This window comes from Monodon monoceros, unplaced genomic scaffold (assembly GCF_005190385.1).
Source record: "Monodon monoceros isolate NGI ecotype Baffin Bay Population unplaced genomic scaffold, NGI_Narwhal_1 Super_Scaffold_2, whole genome shotgun sequence".
Taxonomy (NCBI): domain Eukaryota; kingdom Metazoa; phylum Chordata; class Mammalia; order Artiodactyla; family Monodontidae; genus Monodon; species Monodon monoceros.
Window position 1 is genome coordinate 101,956,869 of NW_021703776.1, and position 16,538 is coordinate 101,973,406.

The 16,538-nt window shown below is 48.5% G+C and overlaps 1 protein-coding gene across 2 annotated transcripts in view; it reads left to right on the forward strand.

Moving 5' to 3' along the window:
- The window catches only part of DPP6 (dipeptidyl peptidase like 6), a 764,679-nt gene that overhangs the window by 599,224 nt on the left and 148,917 nt on the right, over positions 1 to 16,538 (forward strand). For both annotated transcript variants that reach the window (XM_029234469.1, XM_029234470.1), the window contains exon 8: positions 6,558 to 6,678. In XM_029234469.1, coding sequence (XP_029090302.1) covers positions 6,558 to 6,678 — 121 coding nt within the window. The remainder of the gene's footprint in view (positions 1 to 6,557; positions 6,679 to 16,538) is intronic.

The following is a 16,538-nucleotide window of genomic DNA, read 5'->3' on the forward strand; positions in this document are numbered from 1 at the left end:
GTTTCCAGCAGTCTTCCTCACATAATCTACACAGGAAAAGTCTCCTTTGCTGTGGCTTGCTGCCCACTTCTTGTGAGCGCGCAGCCAGTCTCCGCCCCCGCTGGGAGAGCACACAGCGCTCTTAGCAGCTTTGGGTGTTGTTCAGTCTGATAGTTTGGTAAACAAAATATTCCCATTGTAATAAGATTTCTTTCTGTTCTTCATGAATATAAATGCTTCTGTATGATCAGTACTCTGTGTGGTTCTCTGATCTACGTGTTCCTGTCCTCCACCCATTTTTTTTTTTTATTGCACAATGACTGTGATTCATGATTTCTATTCATAGGGGTTTATCCTAGGGAGATGTCAGAGGTGCAGTGAAGTACAAAGATGCACACGAGAGCATTTTTATTGTAATAAAAAACAGAATAGATGTCAAACAATAGGGACATAATTGAATAAACTACGGTATATCTCCTAAAAGGCATGTCTCAGAGAATGCTCACTGACATGGAAAAACATTTCTGATGTAGATTCTAAAACAGTGTGCAAACCCGTATATGTTATATGACTTTAGTTTTATTAAAACTAGGTTTTATACCCCACCGACCAACACACACATTCTCTCTCTCTCTCTCTCTCTCTCTCTCTCTCATCTAGGAGGGAATAAAATACAAGAAAGTGTATTTTAATAGTCATATTTTGTGTATGTGTGTGGTTTGTAGGGTTGTGACCTTTTAACTTTCTCCCGTATTTTCTATAATAATGGTGAATGTGCAGAGTCAGGGTTTGGTGGCTTTTGTTACCCTGTTTTCCACCTTCATAGTCAGCCGAACTGATGTGCGATCTCCAACCAGCTAGTTTGCTTTTCAAAAAAATGCCCAGCGCTGTTTTACTGCTCCCTCCTTTTAGTGTTGGTAAATATCCCTTCTTGTAATTGTTCCACACTAACTTTACTCTGGTAATGACTCAGAAGTCCCACCATCACCCGGTTTCTCCTGACATGAACCCAGGGAAGAGGGGCCATTCTCGGAGCCTGATGGCTGCTGGAAAACACCCACAGCGGGGGGCGAGGGGGGTCTCATGTCCACCAAGCAGATGTGCTGACTCGCAAGTCCACAGAGGCCACGCTTGGCACCAGCTGGACTCAGAAGGGTGTAGACAGGAGCCGTTGGCTGGCAGATGGTCTCGGGTGCACCTCCCCCACAGCGTTCCACACAGCCACCCACCCGACAGCTGTGTAGCAGTGTCTTCTCCCCGTATCCCCGCCGGTGACAGCTCAGTAAACGGGACCCCTGTGGGTGGGTGTGGAATCCCTGCCAGGTGCCCAGAGGGAAGTGCCCGGTGACTGGAATCATGCACTTGAGGAGGTCATGGTGATGGCTTCCTCCCAGAGTTTACGGTTCTCGACCAGTTGCAACGTACCAGAAATGGCATCACCTACCATTAGAGCCCATATCCACCCTTACCAGGTGTCCAGGGCAATAGAAACAGAAAGTTACCTGAAGGTCAATTTCTTTGCAGGGGGAACCGGCCATTAAGTTCTGAAGGCAGGAGGGTTTCCCAATCTGTTAGCCACAGTTGGTAATTCAGACCTTCTGTTATGTGGCCTGTTGATGAAACCATTCAGGGGACCAGAGGTGACATAGCACACCCAGAAATTAAAGCCATGTGGACACGCGAACCTGATGGGCACCGGCCTCCCGAAGACATACCGACCTCTCCGTCAACAGTTTGCTTCTTCACCAGAGTCTGCCGAAAGATGTGTTGACCGGGTGGCAAGGTTTAGAGACAGAATTTCCATGTTCTGGTGACATGGCTTATCTGTGTGCAGTGTTCCAGTAATGTCAGTTAACTGTGCAGTGTTTCCAGTGGGATTAGAATGGCCTACAACAGAGACGATCCCAGTTGCTGTGCAAATACATCGCTTCCTTATGACCACTGCTGAACCAATGGGCGCTACCATGACCACCCAGGCTGTTCCGTTTCACACTATAAATGAAGCTTAATGTCATATATGACGGGATCGTTCATCCTCGTTTACTGTGGAAGTGTTAGTAAAATTGTGCCTGGTCAGGAAATGGGGTAACCCAAAAGAGGAAGTAGAAAGCCAGGGGAAAAGCAATTAGTAAGTAGTGACCACTACTGGGGTGTGTTCTCGAGATCAGGACGGTCGCTCTACCGTGTCAGTTAAAGAAACCTAGGCTGACATGATAACTGGGGGTTTTAGCTGAAATATAGAGAATCTGTTTTCCCCCTTGATAGTAGCATGTTGGGTTCACTATGAATGTTGAATTTTGCCTTCATGATAAATAGTTCTCCTTGCGAATACAAGTGTAGTAATAGCATCACTAATTAATTTGCTAAACGTCTTTTCCTGATCTCAGACGCTCATAAGACCTTTGGGTTCAACAATGTTAATTAAGTATGGAGGAAACCTTAGGGACCGTCCAGTCAACCTCGTATTTTGTAGTGAAGGACATGAGATTCAGTGAGGTTAAGTAACCTGCTCAGAGCTGGACAACTAGTTGTCTCAACTAGAATTTAGGTTTCTACTTCAAGTCCAGCATTCTCTAATTTATAATTCCACCAGAGCTGTGCTGCTCTCTTTTAGTCAAGCACTGAGCTGTTCAATATGTTTTCCTTTGGGCCTTGTTTGTCCAGAACTAAAAGCTAAGTTGTGCCCAATTATGGTACTTATCCCATTCCTGGTTCCTGAGATAATGAGCTCCCCCTTTAGCTCCGTGTGTCTTTGAGCTGAGCTTTATCGTAAGCACCCTGTGAAAATGTGGGTATTCTTCCTGGTCTAGCTCAGGTGTCACCTCCCGCATGAAGTCTCTCCTAATCTCTCCAGGCAGAACAAACCTTTATAATGATGATAGTAACCACAACAAGAATAAGTGTTATTGGGGCTTCCCTGGTGGCGCAGTGGTTGAGAGTCCGCCTGCCGATGCAGGGGACGCAGGTTCGTGCCCCGGTCCGGGAAGATCCCACATGCCGCAGAGTGGCTGGGCCCGTGAGCCATGGCCACTGAGCCTGCACGTCCGGAGCCTGTGCTCTGCAGCGGGAGAGGCCACGACAGTGAGAGGCCCGCGTACCGCAAAAAAAAAAAAAAAAAAAAAAAAGGTGTTACTGAGCCCTTACTTTGTGCTGGGCAGTGTTCTCAGTGCTTTGGAGTTGTCAGTTCACTCAGCCTCATAGCCACCCTAAGACTGAGTTCTGCATTGATCTGTACTGACAGACAAAGAAACTGAGGCAACTAGGAATCCAGCACTGGCTCAGGTCCTGCAGCAGGTCCGCTGTGCTCCCAGAGCACATGGTGCAGGCGCCTTTGCAGGGCCTGGAGTGGGCTGAGGTGTGTAGGACCCAGACTCCCATTTGTAGATGTGAACATCTTCAAAGCAAAGCGCACTGTTCCTTAGAGCTTGTTTCCTTTTGTTTTCCTTCCATTAAAAATAAAGCCAAGGGACTTCCCTGGTGGCGCAGTGGTTGAGAATCTGCCTGCTAATGCGGGGGGCACAGGTTCGAGCCCTGGTCTGGGAGGATCCCACATGCCGTGGAGCAACTAGGCCCATGAGCCACAACTACTGAGCCTGCGCATCTGGAGCCTGTGCTCCACAACAAGAGAGGCCATGATAGTGAGAGGCCCGCACACCACGATGAAGAGTGGCCCCCGCTTGCCACAACTAGAGAAAGCCCTCGCACAGAAACGAAGACCCAACACAGCAAAAATAAATAAATAAATTACTAAACTCCTACCCCCAACATCTTCTTTAAAAAATAAAATAAAATAAATTCAAGATGAAAAGGGATTTAATATCTATCATAGCAAATTTTACTTCTTCAGAATATTGTCTATGGTCCGATTTGATTCAAAAATTTATTGTAGGCTTAGGACGCATAAAAGAAGTTGAAATTTCATATTACACCTTACCCTTAGGCAAACTCGTAAGAACAGCTACTGAAATTAAATGAGGATGTGTACTTGTGTCTAGAAGTTTTCCAGCTCATTTCTGGTTGAAGTGAATCTTTGAAGAGGCAAGAGGCCTGAGCAGGAAGCTAATACTTGATAGAGCTTTCAGCTCCAGGCTTCCATGACAACGATCTATGGGAACTGCCCTTTCTGCATCTTCAGTTTAAAATGTCAATATTTACGCTGTTTCCTACACTTGCAAAATACCCTTTCTCACTGGTCTCTTAAATGACACTGACAGTATTTTTTTTAGAATTTCTTTTAAAAAAAATCTGAGTCCTGTTCTTGGTCCACAAAGCTCAGTTTCCACAGACATTGGATATTTGCATCATGTGCTTAGGTCCTTGTGGGGGTAGCAGGCAAAGAATTTAGATACGGAAAACACAGGGCAGAATTGAGCAGTGCCTGGAGAACGGGCTAATTTATACTTTAAGAGCTTCGGGAGACATTAGATTTGTCCTGGGCCACTGCTTCATAGATTTGGTTGCACACTGGAATTGCCCAGGGTGTTTCTTTAAAATACTGGTGCCAGGGGACATCCCTGGTGGCTCAGTGGTTAAGACTCCGAGCTCCCAGGCTTCCCTGGTGGCACAGTGGTCGAGAGCCCGCCTGCCGATGCAGGGGACACGGGTTCGTGCCCCGGTCTGAGAAGATCCCACATGCCGCGGAGCGGCTGGGCCCGTGAGCCATGGCCGCTGAGCCTGCGCGTCCGGAGCCTGTGCTCTGCAACGGGAGAGGCCACAACAGTGAGAGGCCTGCGTACCGCAAAAAAAAAAAAAAAAAAAAGACTCTGAGCTTCCAATGCAGGGGGCCCGGGTTCGATCCCTGGTCAGGGAACTAGATCCCCCATGCATGCCACAACTAAGGAGCCCGCAAGCCACAACTAAGGAGCCTGCCTGCCGCAACTAAGACCCAGCGCAACCAAATAAATAAATACTTTAAAAAATAAAAAAAATAAAATACTCATGCCAGGGTCCCACCCCTAGATCCTAACCATTGGGCTGGGCTCTTGGACCTGACTGTAGGATATGTCAGACCTCCTCAGATCATTCTAATACACATCAGAATTTGAGAGCCACTGACCTAACCCACCCTCCCCCCGGCCCCAGGGTATTTGGGGCTGACCTGAGGTCAGAACTGTAGCATCTTCCAGGGTACCCCAGGCTGCACATGGGCCACCCAGTTGCTCCAGGGAACGGCTGGGGAACCACTTTGTCTCCTTCTACAACTTCACTCCCCACGCCCAGGGCATCCCCCCACTGTCCCTGGCTGGTCCACCTCTGTCTGTCTCCACCATCCCCCTCACAGCTGACAGGCTGACTCCTGCCCTGCCTTCTCATCTGCATGGGCCTGGGCTCGCCCACAGAAGACTTGCCTCTAGCCATGTTGCTCCCCTTCTCAAGCTTCTGCCAAGGGCTTCCTGCTGCCTCTGGGGTCCTGTAGCCCACGGACGGACCCTTGGGGGCTGGCACCCGCCTCTCCCCCACCCCCTGGGCTTCCACTCCTGCTGCCCCTCCCCCTCACGCCTGGCGCTCTCGTCCAGCTCCCCAGGCCCACGCCTGCCTCTGGTTCTCTCTCACACTGTTACCTCCGTGTAGCCTAATTTCTCAGCCCCCCTTTCTTCATCCTGCTTGCCGTTCAGATCTCAGCCTAAAGCCCAGTTTCTCAGAACCCTGACACCTGCCACAGCACGGGTGAACCTTGAGGACGTTATGCTCAGTGAAATAAGCCAGACACAGAAGGACAAATGCTGTGTGGTTCCCGTCACACGAGGTCCCTGGAGTCGTCAGATTCCTGGCCACAGAAAGCAAAAGGGTGGGGGCCGGGGTGGGGGAGGGGGATGAGGAATCAGTGTTTAATGGGGACAAAGTCTGAATTTTGCAGGATGAAAAGAGTCCAGGAGATGATGATGGCGATGGTTGCACATCACTGTGAATGCACTTAACGCCACTGAACTGTACACTTAAACGTGGTCAAGGTGGCAAATTTTGTGTCATGTATGTTTTACCACAATAAGAAAACTTTTTTCCAGTCACTTTCTCAGGGACGCCTTGCCTGCCTTTGGCCTAAGTTAGTAGTACTGTTACGTGTTCCCAGAGCTCCTCAGAACATTTTCCTGTTAAAGTTTATCTTCTTTACCGGATTGTGAGTAAAGGCACATGATACGTCCCACCTCATTCATCCCTGTGCTCTCCCATGATTGGCACAGAGTTGGTGCCCACTAAGTAACTTTTCATAAATGTTGAGTGAATAGTCACAGATTTCAAGCTTCCCAGCCCACCAGTCACAATTCCTAGGAAAAATACAGTTGCTAAGATAGTCAAAGCCATTTGATGTTAACATACCCAAGAGTATCAGACAGATTGTCTGGTCATGGTAAATGATAACATTGGGTGAACTCTGTGGAGTTTGAGTCTCCAGTTGACCTTAAATGTAGATGATTTTGGAGGTGGGTGAGTTCCAAAGGGTCCCGAGACTACGTCTGTTCTGTCAGATAAATGCAAAGGAAAACGCGGACCACATTGCTGGTTTGGGATTTTTAAAGAATACCCTATTTGTAAGCACTTCCTTGATTAACGCTATGTTTTTTCTCTTTCCAAATTAGATATTTATCTTTGAAAACAATATCTACTACTGTGCACACGTCGGGAAGCAGGCCATCCGTGTGGTCTCAACTGGGAAGGAAGGTGTGATTTACAACGGCCTTAGCGACTGGCTGTACGAAGGTACGTGGGATGTGGGAGGCTTGGTGCCTGTGGTCACTGCTGCTGCTGCGTCACTGGGATTGGCCGTGGTGGTGTTTCCTCGACTCTGTCAATTAAACTCCGTTTCTTGAGGTTCTGCTAAATTACAAAGAGACTGTGGAGCCTCGGGGAGCAGCAGGCAACCATCGGGGGCCTGCGGTGTCAAGCACTCACCTGGTGGCCAGGTGGGCAGGGCATCCTACAACCCTGTGCTGTGCTGGGGGGTGACTCCCGGAACAGTCAGGATCCCAGACGTGCAGGTTTCCTGCTCCCTTTCTGAGAGGTTGAGTGCCTGGTTCTGCCTGGGGAAGGGAGAGCTGGAAAAGACATCAGAGGGTAAAGCTTCCAAAAGAAACGTGTCAGGGTGGCCTGCTGGCCTGTGAGCATCCGCCTCATCGGACGTTTTCTGCTACTGGTTTTCCTCTGGCACCAGAGGACTCCAGCGGTATGCATTATTAAATGACTAAAAATCTGAGTGAGAAGCTCTCTTCTTAAGCATTTATAACCCGTCTCCACATTAATGACAACTTCGTCGTAACAATAACAGCCCTGTATGGATTGCCGTTAGTTGCCAGGCGCTATGCTAAGCACTTTAGTGCTTTTTATTACCTCATTTACCCGCCACGTTAGTCCAGGCTGCTCTAAGGAACACCACAGACTGGGCGGCTTAAGCAACTTTTATTTCTCGTAGTTCTGGAGGCTGGGAAGTCCAAGATCAGGGCTCCAGCAGAGCTGGTGTCTGGTGAGGGCTCTTTTCCTGGCTTGCAGACGGTCACCTTCTCCCTGTGTCCTCACATGCCAGAGGGAGAGAAAGTCATGGGGAGGAAGCTCTGGTCTCTTCATCCTCCTAGAAGGGCACTAACCCCACCGTGGAGGCTCCACCCTCGTAACATCATCACCTCCCAAAGGCTCTACCTCCAGAGACCATCACATTGGGGATTTTGGCTTCCACCTGAATTTTGTGGGGCCACAGACATCCAGTCCATAACGCCCTCATGAGAGCATTCTGAGATGAGTGCTGTTATGGACATTTCACAGAGGAGGCTCAGTGAGGGTAAGTCATCTGCCCAAGGTTACACGAGGTTAGGGGAGATGTATCATGGAGTATCACTGTTCAAGTGCAGGACTATCCCCTTTCTGGAAATGCAGATGTCAGCAGGATGCCGACGCAGCCCAGCACTGGGCTGATAAACAGCTTGTGTTCTTGTCAGCCTACTGGTCTGAGACCACATGATCACAGGAAGAATTCACTGTGCTGGGCTGGGGCAAGGGTTGGGGGCGGTCAGGGGACCCCCAGCGGGGTCTGGGCATGATCAAGCCCATAAAATACCGTGTTTCCTCAGTGCTGTGCATTCCTCAAGCTGGGTTCTGCATTGCAGGGGTTTATGTATCCTAAAGGACAGAGCGGATAGACCTGTATGCTTAGTCCTACTTCCCATTGTGATTTCACTGAAGTCACTGAAGCATAAGGTTGACTTGATTTCCATTTTTTTAAAGTGAGATGTAAGTTGTAGACAGTAAAATGCACAATTATAAAGACACAGTTTCATGGGTTTGACACAGTATACACTGGGCAGCCCCATCAAGATGTAGAACATTCCAGGACCTCCCTGGCGGTCCAGTGGTTAGGACTCTGCACTCGCATTGCCAGGACCCCGGTTCAGTCCTTGGTTGGGGAACTAAGACCCCGCAAAGCCATGTGGCGTGGCCAAAAAAAAAAGATATAGAACATTCCATCATCTCAGAAAGCACCGCCCGAGCCCCTTTCCAGTCACGTCTCCCCTCACCCCAAGCTTCCCTTCCAGAGGCTCCTACCATCCTGATTTCTGTGCAGCTGGCTTCCTAGCAGAATGCTGGTACGTGGGCACCCATCTAGGCCGGCCCTCTCGCTGCGTCTCCCTGGAGTCCCGTGTTTACTCCAGCATGGCTGCTGCTGCTCGGAGCACCCAGGATTCCGGTACTGAGCTGCCTTCTGGGGCCAGGAGAATCGACCTTGAGGTTTCATCGGGCTCATACAAGGGAGTCGCTGGAACAAGATGGACACTGTCCAGCTTCCACTGTCCTGTGCACAAACAGCCTTATGAGCAGCAGGCCCCAAGTTCCAGGGCGGTCAGGGCAATGCCAACCCAATGGCCCCTAGAGAGAGGCCCCTGGAGCCCTGGCTAGAAGGACCTAGACCTGCCCTAGGAATAATCTCCTTCAAAAATCCGTCGCCAGGAGATGGAGAATGTCTTTTTTAGTATCTTCCTAATAAAATAAAAAGCTCATTGCCTTGTAATTCGAAGTAAGCTTTTGCTTCAGCAGATCCGTTGAAAAGAAATATTTCCTCAAGGCATTTACACAGAATTGTGTTGGTGTGACAACAGGGCCCCACGTATTCTAAATCAGTCCCAGTTGATGTGGCAGCTTCATCTCCTTAGTGCTGCCCCCTGGAAGGTTATATTTGCTGATGCTTCGGTCTCTGAAGTTGGGAGCATGAGAGCTCTGGGGAATCTCGGTTCCTTTTTTAATAATTGGAAGGTAAACTCTGAAGATTTCCTTTTTCTAATCTGTGACTTAACTGCTTCACTTCCACATACTCCTTAAAAAAAAAAAAAAAAGAGAAAAAAGATTAGGGGGAAAAATACCCTGACAGCATTTGCAGGGGGCCTGACTCGCTTGGAGATGTTAGTTCTGAGAAGAAACGAAGCTATATAAGTTCTAAACCACCCTGCAGCCCGTAGGCTTGTTGGCAGTCAGATGCCATATTGATTTGTTGTGTTCCCCAAAAAGGAACTTTGAACATATTGAACATTTCAGAATATCAAGGACTGAGGGAGAGAAGAAGGAGACCTGGGGACTGCCAGGAATCTCCATCCCTGGACCAAAAGTTTACACACACTCTGTAGGAAACTTCCCCAACTAACTGACGCAAGCCCCACACACGGAAATGCACCCGCGGCACTGCCTCCAACCTCAGACCGCGTGTCTCACTGACTTTCCAGTTGCCCTGCCTCGTGGTGGCCACACACTGATCTTAATAAGCAAAGTGCACGTCTTTATTTTACTCTTCTGGGCAGATGTCATGGAGTTACATAGAACTTTGATTTTAATATGGGATTAAAGACAAAAGTGTCCTACAAACTGTTTTAAGGTTTACGAAAGTTGGTTATCTAGAAACTAAAGATGTCACTAGTTTTTTGAGAAGTCAGAAAGGAAGTTTCTGTTAAGAATTTGCACTTTCATGCAAGTGTTAGCAATTTTGCAAAGCTCCTAATATGTAGGCTTATGGGCAAAGAGCTGGATTGTCCAAATTTTTATGAAAGGTTCATGGTTACCAGTGGTACAGAGATGGTTGTATTTCCCAGTTGCTGCTACTTGTTTATATTACTGGGTTGGCCAAAAAGTGCCTTCGGTTTTTAAGTAAAAGTAAAGACACATTTCTCATTTCCACCAAGAACTTTGTTGAACAACATATTCATCCTTTTGTTCCACTGCCTTCTGCCATTTTTCAGGCAACTTCATAATTCCATCTTCCCAAAACTTTTTATCTTTTTGAGCAAAGAACTGTTCCAGGTGTCTTCCAGGGAATTGAAATTTCTTCCATTAAGAGAATTTTGTAAAGACCGAAATAAATGGAAATCCAAAGGTGCAATGTCTGGTGAATATGGCGGATAAATCAGAACTTCTCAGCTAAGCTGTAACAGTTTTTGCCTGGTCATCAAAGAAACATACGGTCTTGCGTTATCCTGATGGAAGATGATGCATTTTCTGTTGACTAATTCTGGACACTTTTTGTCGAGTGCTGCTTTCAGTTGGCCTAATTGGGAGCTGTACTTGTTGGAATTAATCTTTTCGTTTTCCAGAATGAGCTCATAATAGAGGACTCCCTTCCAATCCCACCATATACACAATATCACCTTCTTTGGATGAAGACCGGCCTTTGGTGTGGTTGATGGTGGTTCATTTCGCTTGCCCCACGATCTCTTCTGTTCCACATTATCGTACAGTATCCACTTTTCATCACCCATCACAATTTGTTTTAAAAACGGAACATTTTCATTCCATTTAAGTAGAGAATTGCATGCGGAAATACAGTCAAGAAAGTTTTTTTTTTTTTTTCTTAACTTGCGTGAAAGCCGAACATCAAAGTGATGAACATCACCAAGCTGGTGCAGGTGACTTTCAGCGCTTGATTTGGATATTTTGAGTATGTCGGCTATCTCCCATGTGGTATAATGTTGATTTTTCTCAATGTCTCGATTTGATCACTGTCAACTTCAGCTGGGCTACCTGACCCTGGAGCATCGTCCAGTGAGAAATCTCCAGCACGCAACTTCACAAACCACTTTTGACACGTTCCATCAGTCACAGCACCTTTTCTGTATGCTGCACAAATCTTTTTTGGTGTTTCAGTTGCGTTTTCACCTTTCTTGAAATAATAAAGCATAGTATACGGAAAATGTTGCTTTTTTTCTTCCATCTTCAATATTAACATGGCTACACAAAAATTCACCAATTTTGATAAGTCTTTTTAAAATACACGCTGATATGAAGCTGTCACAATCTACCAATATTGTTTCGAATGAAGTTAAAGATAACTAAGCGCTACCAGAGTCATCTTATGGAAAAAACCAAATGAACCTTTTGGCCAAGTCAGTATTTTCATTTTCATCATTGCCATCATACACACGAGGTATAGTGGTACACAGCACAGAATTTTGGGCCAATAATTTTTCAGCAATGAAACTTTTAAGTCATTACATATTTCCACTAAACTAGGAGACCTCCACACCTCTATTGCCAAAGCAGTCATATGCGTAACCCTAAATAAATAGCAGTATATTCAGTGATAGGTCATTATTGTGAAATGGCTCATACCCCAGTGGAAAGCTGGAGTGTGTCAGGCTCGTTTGAGAGCTACTCTGTCCCCACGGGTGTACCAGTCCTTGTCACCTCAACTCCTCTGAGACCCGATGGAGGTAGGGTGGGGGCAGTGAACTTGAGAAGGTGTTCACAGAGCACAGCCTGGCGCCATCAGGCTGGGATGTCAGGGAGAGCCGAGAAATGCCTGGAGGGCATTTATTTAACATCTGGTTTGGTGTGGATGAAACCCCGGGATGAATTTTACCCTGAACTAGTCCAGAGCTTGGTGGTACTCGGAAACGTGATTGGATGCAGGGAGGCTGCTCGGCCGGGCAGCCTCGCCACGTGAGAGTCAGCGGGAGTGATGCTGAATAAGGCCCCCTGCTGGCTGCTCGGCGTCAGCTCCTCTGCTTGGCTTCAGGACCTAGGCAGTCAGGCAGTGACTGGTTGACAGTGACCAGAGGGAGAAGCAGGAGAGGACCGGACGCTTCTGTTGTGCCCTTGCCCGGGCCCCCAGCTCTCCCTCCCTAGCACACCTCCTCCCCTTTCCCGGAGTCCCGGTGCTCCTGATGGCCAACTGCCCTGTGGACCATGGTCCCCATGGTACTCTGTCCTCTGCCCACCTGCCCGGGAGCCCCCAGCCCCATGCTGACTGCCCGGGTTCACTTGGGGCTGGTGTGGAGGAGCTGGGGTGCAGCTGGGCCCCCTTCCCAGGGCTGATGTGGGTGGAGGCACTTGCAGTGCATCCTGCTCCCAAGCTTAGAATGCTCTAGAAAGCCTGTCCTCGCTGGGGTGATGGAAGTCGCGGGAGCTTTGCTAAGCTGGAGTCGTTCAGAGCTGCCCATTTGACACGTGAGCCTGGTCACGTGGTCCTTACCCTTCACGTTCAGACTCTTGTCCAGAGGCTGCAAAGCCTGGGTGAGGCTGAGGCCTGTTTGCTTTTCTTAACACTGTCTCTTCAAGTATCTTTCAGAGTCAGCACTAATGACCTTACAGTTTTCTCTCCACAGAGGTGCTCTGAGAGACCTCAACGAGAGGCCAGGGGGGCCCTGGTGGATGAACTAAAATTCTTTCCTGACTTTTGTTTTGGGTGTGACTCCACGCCTTATAATTTGTATTATTCAAGGAGGCAAGGAGTTGACTGGGGGAATGGCTGTCATGGGAAGAAATGTTACTACGACTGAAGCCCTTATGGAGATTTGTGGGGTGATTTTGAATGTGTGTGCTTTCCACGGGAACTATTCCCCTGTAAGGAAAAGAGTTCTTCCCCGATCATCCAGAGCCCCGCAGTCTTTCTAAACTCCCTGCAGTGAAATTGCTAACTAGTATTTCCCGCGGAACATGCCTGTTGGGTTTAACGTAAACTTGTGGTTTATTTAGTGCTTGGTGAGCTGTGTGTGCTGACTTGTACACTTAGGCTCACTGTGTCCGCTGCCCACTTTGTACAGGTTGTCAGTGGACTGAGCCAGTGGGATCCACTGTGGCCACAGGCCTCTAGTGAACAGCCCTCGCCTGGGACTGTTATGTGTAGGTAGAGGACATACTGCACACCAGATTTTTGTCAGTAAGAAAGTGTTTCTAATGCCTCTTGCACTATTTTTAAAACTCCCTGAAATACATTTCGATCATGATATTTTGCGAAGCTTATAGAGCCACACACCGGAGTGTACATTCTTGATTGAGTTCTTCAAATGCTAATGTCCTGAAGTACCTGGTTAGGGCACTTCAGCTGCTAGCAAACTGCATCCCGGTGGTAGATGAAGGGAATTGACACGCCCATCGTGCATCATTCCCGCTGGACTGATGGCTTTAAAGAAAGTTACATGGCCAGGAGTTCAGCGGACTTAGAATCATGGTCAGTTCTGTGTGCTGTTACTCAAAGCACAGATCTGTAGTTCTTTGGACTTAGCGGTGGTTACTTCTCTGATTTACATGATGGGAAATCTTGGTCAGACCAGGAAATCTCTATCCGGAAATGGCCAGAAGCTTGTGATTGGCTTTACAGAGCCCTCTTGCGTAAGCGTGGCAGAGCTGTGGTAAAGGCAGGGTCTCTGCAGCAACCATGCCTGCCTTTGAATCACAGCTTCACCACGTAGAAGCTACGTGAACCTGGGTGAGGTTGAACTCTTCGTGTCTGTCTTCTTATCTGCAAAACAAGAGTAAAGGTCATCAATGTTCCCTAAGGTCATCATGGAAGTTAAACGAGCTGATACGTGTACAGTTGTTAGAACAGTGCCTGGGACTAGGAAACTGCAGCTATTGCTGTTAAAACTACTGTTACTTTATCTGTAACTCCAAAAATTAGTCACATAGCACGTACGCACCTCATTTTTTCATCTGGCGTCGCCAGCAGTCAGGAGCACTAATGTGTAGTCCATTCTCCTCCAGTAGCGGTTTCAAAGACTATTAAAATCTATTCACTCATGAGTTATTGTCTATAATGTGTTATATAAGAAGTACATGGCTTCCTACTCAACCTGGAGAGGATGTCTGTGCAGATATGAACATCTCCCTGGAACCTTCTGTCTGCATTTAGAGTCACCGAGCTGGAGTCACATCCCTCACTTGTCACCGACACCAGACAGCTGGTTAACCTATGAGCACCAGAGATCTTCTACCTCAGTAAAAAGTATGCTTCAGGATGGCTTGTAGAAATTAAATACTTAAAAATCATATTCCAGTTCATCCATGGCTTCTAAAGAAGGATATGAATGTCAAAGTGGTGATGAAAATGCCTGAATGTAGTCAGCCTCTGGAAAAGCCTCCAGACCCGGGAGGTGCTGCCGTGGGGCAGTGGCTCCAGATGGCAGGGCCTTTTGCACAGTAACTCAGCGCCTTCAGTACTTAACGTAAGTGAAAGGAGCGAGTTTCCTGCACAGCCCTTGCCTCCAGCTCCGTGAAGTAGTAATGACCTTGACTTGCGTAGCAGGTGGATTTTACCTTGTAGAAAGACACAGCAAAGGCTCATGCTGTTCAGTGGGGACCCACTCAGCTCCGACATCGAGGTGGACGAGATGCTTCAGTCTGTGTTCATCCCTTCTGTGCTCGCTCTGACCCCAAGAGAGACGTCCTCGGGTTTCTAGATGTCTGTGCATATCAGCATGAGAACAGTGGTCTAGGGCAGGGAGTGAGATTGTCAGGTGCGTGGGGAGAAGGTGATGGCCAGCCTACATCTAAATGGCCACCAAGGGTCTCCTCGCCCCCTGGACCGGTCCAACCATATCTGGGCCCTCCACTTCCTCCTACGCCCCTCAAGTTCCATCACAACCTCCCCCGCCAGCACATCTCCCAACCGTGACAGTCCCTACACATGGCAATGCTTACCTGTCCTCACGGTGCTGCCTCGGCTCCAAAATTCAGATGCAGGATTCTAGAAACCCTCCCAGGGGAATCAGCTGGCCTCCCTTTTCTCACTGTCATCAGAACTTCCACTTCCACAAACTTCCTTCAGCAAAAATAACAACCTGATTATTGAAAAGCAGGAACTGTTAATCTCATTGTAATTACGAGCTTCACTTTTTATCCCCAAAGGTAAAGGAATCAGGAGAGGCTTTAGGAATGGCGGCAGTCCCCTTACTAGGGGCCGAGGGGAGTGAGATTGAAGCTGACAGCTCCGGACCACCTCCTAAAGTGCCAGCCGTGGCTCACCTACTGCAGGAATGTTTAACTTTGACTGTTTCTTCCATGGCACGCCTGACACGATTGAACAGAAATGAATCTATCGACTCCTCTGCAGGAAGAAGGCGCTGCTCTTATCCTGCCGCAGCTGCGGAAACTTGGCCTCAGCAACGTTAAGTGACTTCTCAGTGGTCACACAGCCAGTGAGTGGTTCCAATTTGGCCTCCTAACCACATGCCCATTGTGTGTATAAAAAGCTGCATTAACTTCTTGCAGGTTAAAAATAGGCTTGATCGATGCCCAAGTGATGCCCCGTCCCCTTGGCACGGTCTGCTCGCTCCACAGCCTTCAATACCCCCAGCTCCGTGCAAGGCGCTTCTCAGAGTGCAGATGTGAGAGCCCAGGGGGCCTGCGTGTGAGTCCCTGAGCTGCCACTCAGCCATCCGGTGACCTTGAGTGAGTCACGTATCTTGCTGGCCCTCCCATCCCTCGCGTGAAAAGTAAGAGCTCAGATACCTTCCCCAAAGAATTAGTGTGAGGTTGGATGAGAGCATATCCGTGAGAGCACAGGTAGAACCACGTGAACTTGCCAATACGTGTGATCACGTATTAGCACATGGCTGTGAAGTGTTCCACAAGGATAAACCTCCCGCCTGCCTGCCCTGCCGCCAGGGCTACTGTCGGACGTGGCAAAGTCTCAGATGTCCGTGTGCCTGGCATGGAACGAGTGTCTACCACGAAGGGGCCCAGGTGTTTTTAACGGGAAGGTGGACTCAGACGCCTCAAAGCACAGCCTCTCCAGCGGGTTAAGGGCCGTGGTTGTGGCCTTGGATTTCTCCCAGCAGAAGCTTGCAGAGACTTATGGCTCGTCATCTTCCTCGTCATGGCTCCTTGTTTTCCCTGCATATTCCCAGCACCCTTCTGATCGCCATGGTGACCATACAGTTTGGACTTTAATTACTATTATATCTTATTGCCTGCCGGGAGCATTCAGGCTGAGAGTTGCCATTTAAACTATGTAATCAACGGGCTGTCCAGTTGTGGGGATGAGGTGTGAGGCTGGTCGATCTCCTGGTGTTACCCCGAAGGTTCTCCACTGAAAAGGTGATGTGGCCCAAGCTGGGGCCCGACCGCTGCACCAGCTGAGGAAGGAATGGTATTCTGACCCGGACACTTGGGCCAGCGGTGAGGGCCCTGACTGTGAAAACAGCTTTGGGAGATCAAATACTCGAACTCCGATCTGGAATTTCCCCTCAAGTTCAGTGCTAAGGGCAGGGCCTGTGACCTGTGCTTTGCAACCCAGTGTCCTCCCTGGACTAAAATAAGCCCAGTCAGAGAAGGGGGAAGAGGATAGCCTAGGTCAGGCTGGGAATCACAAA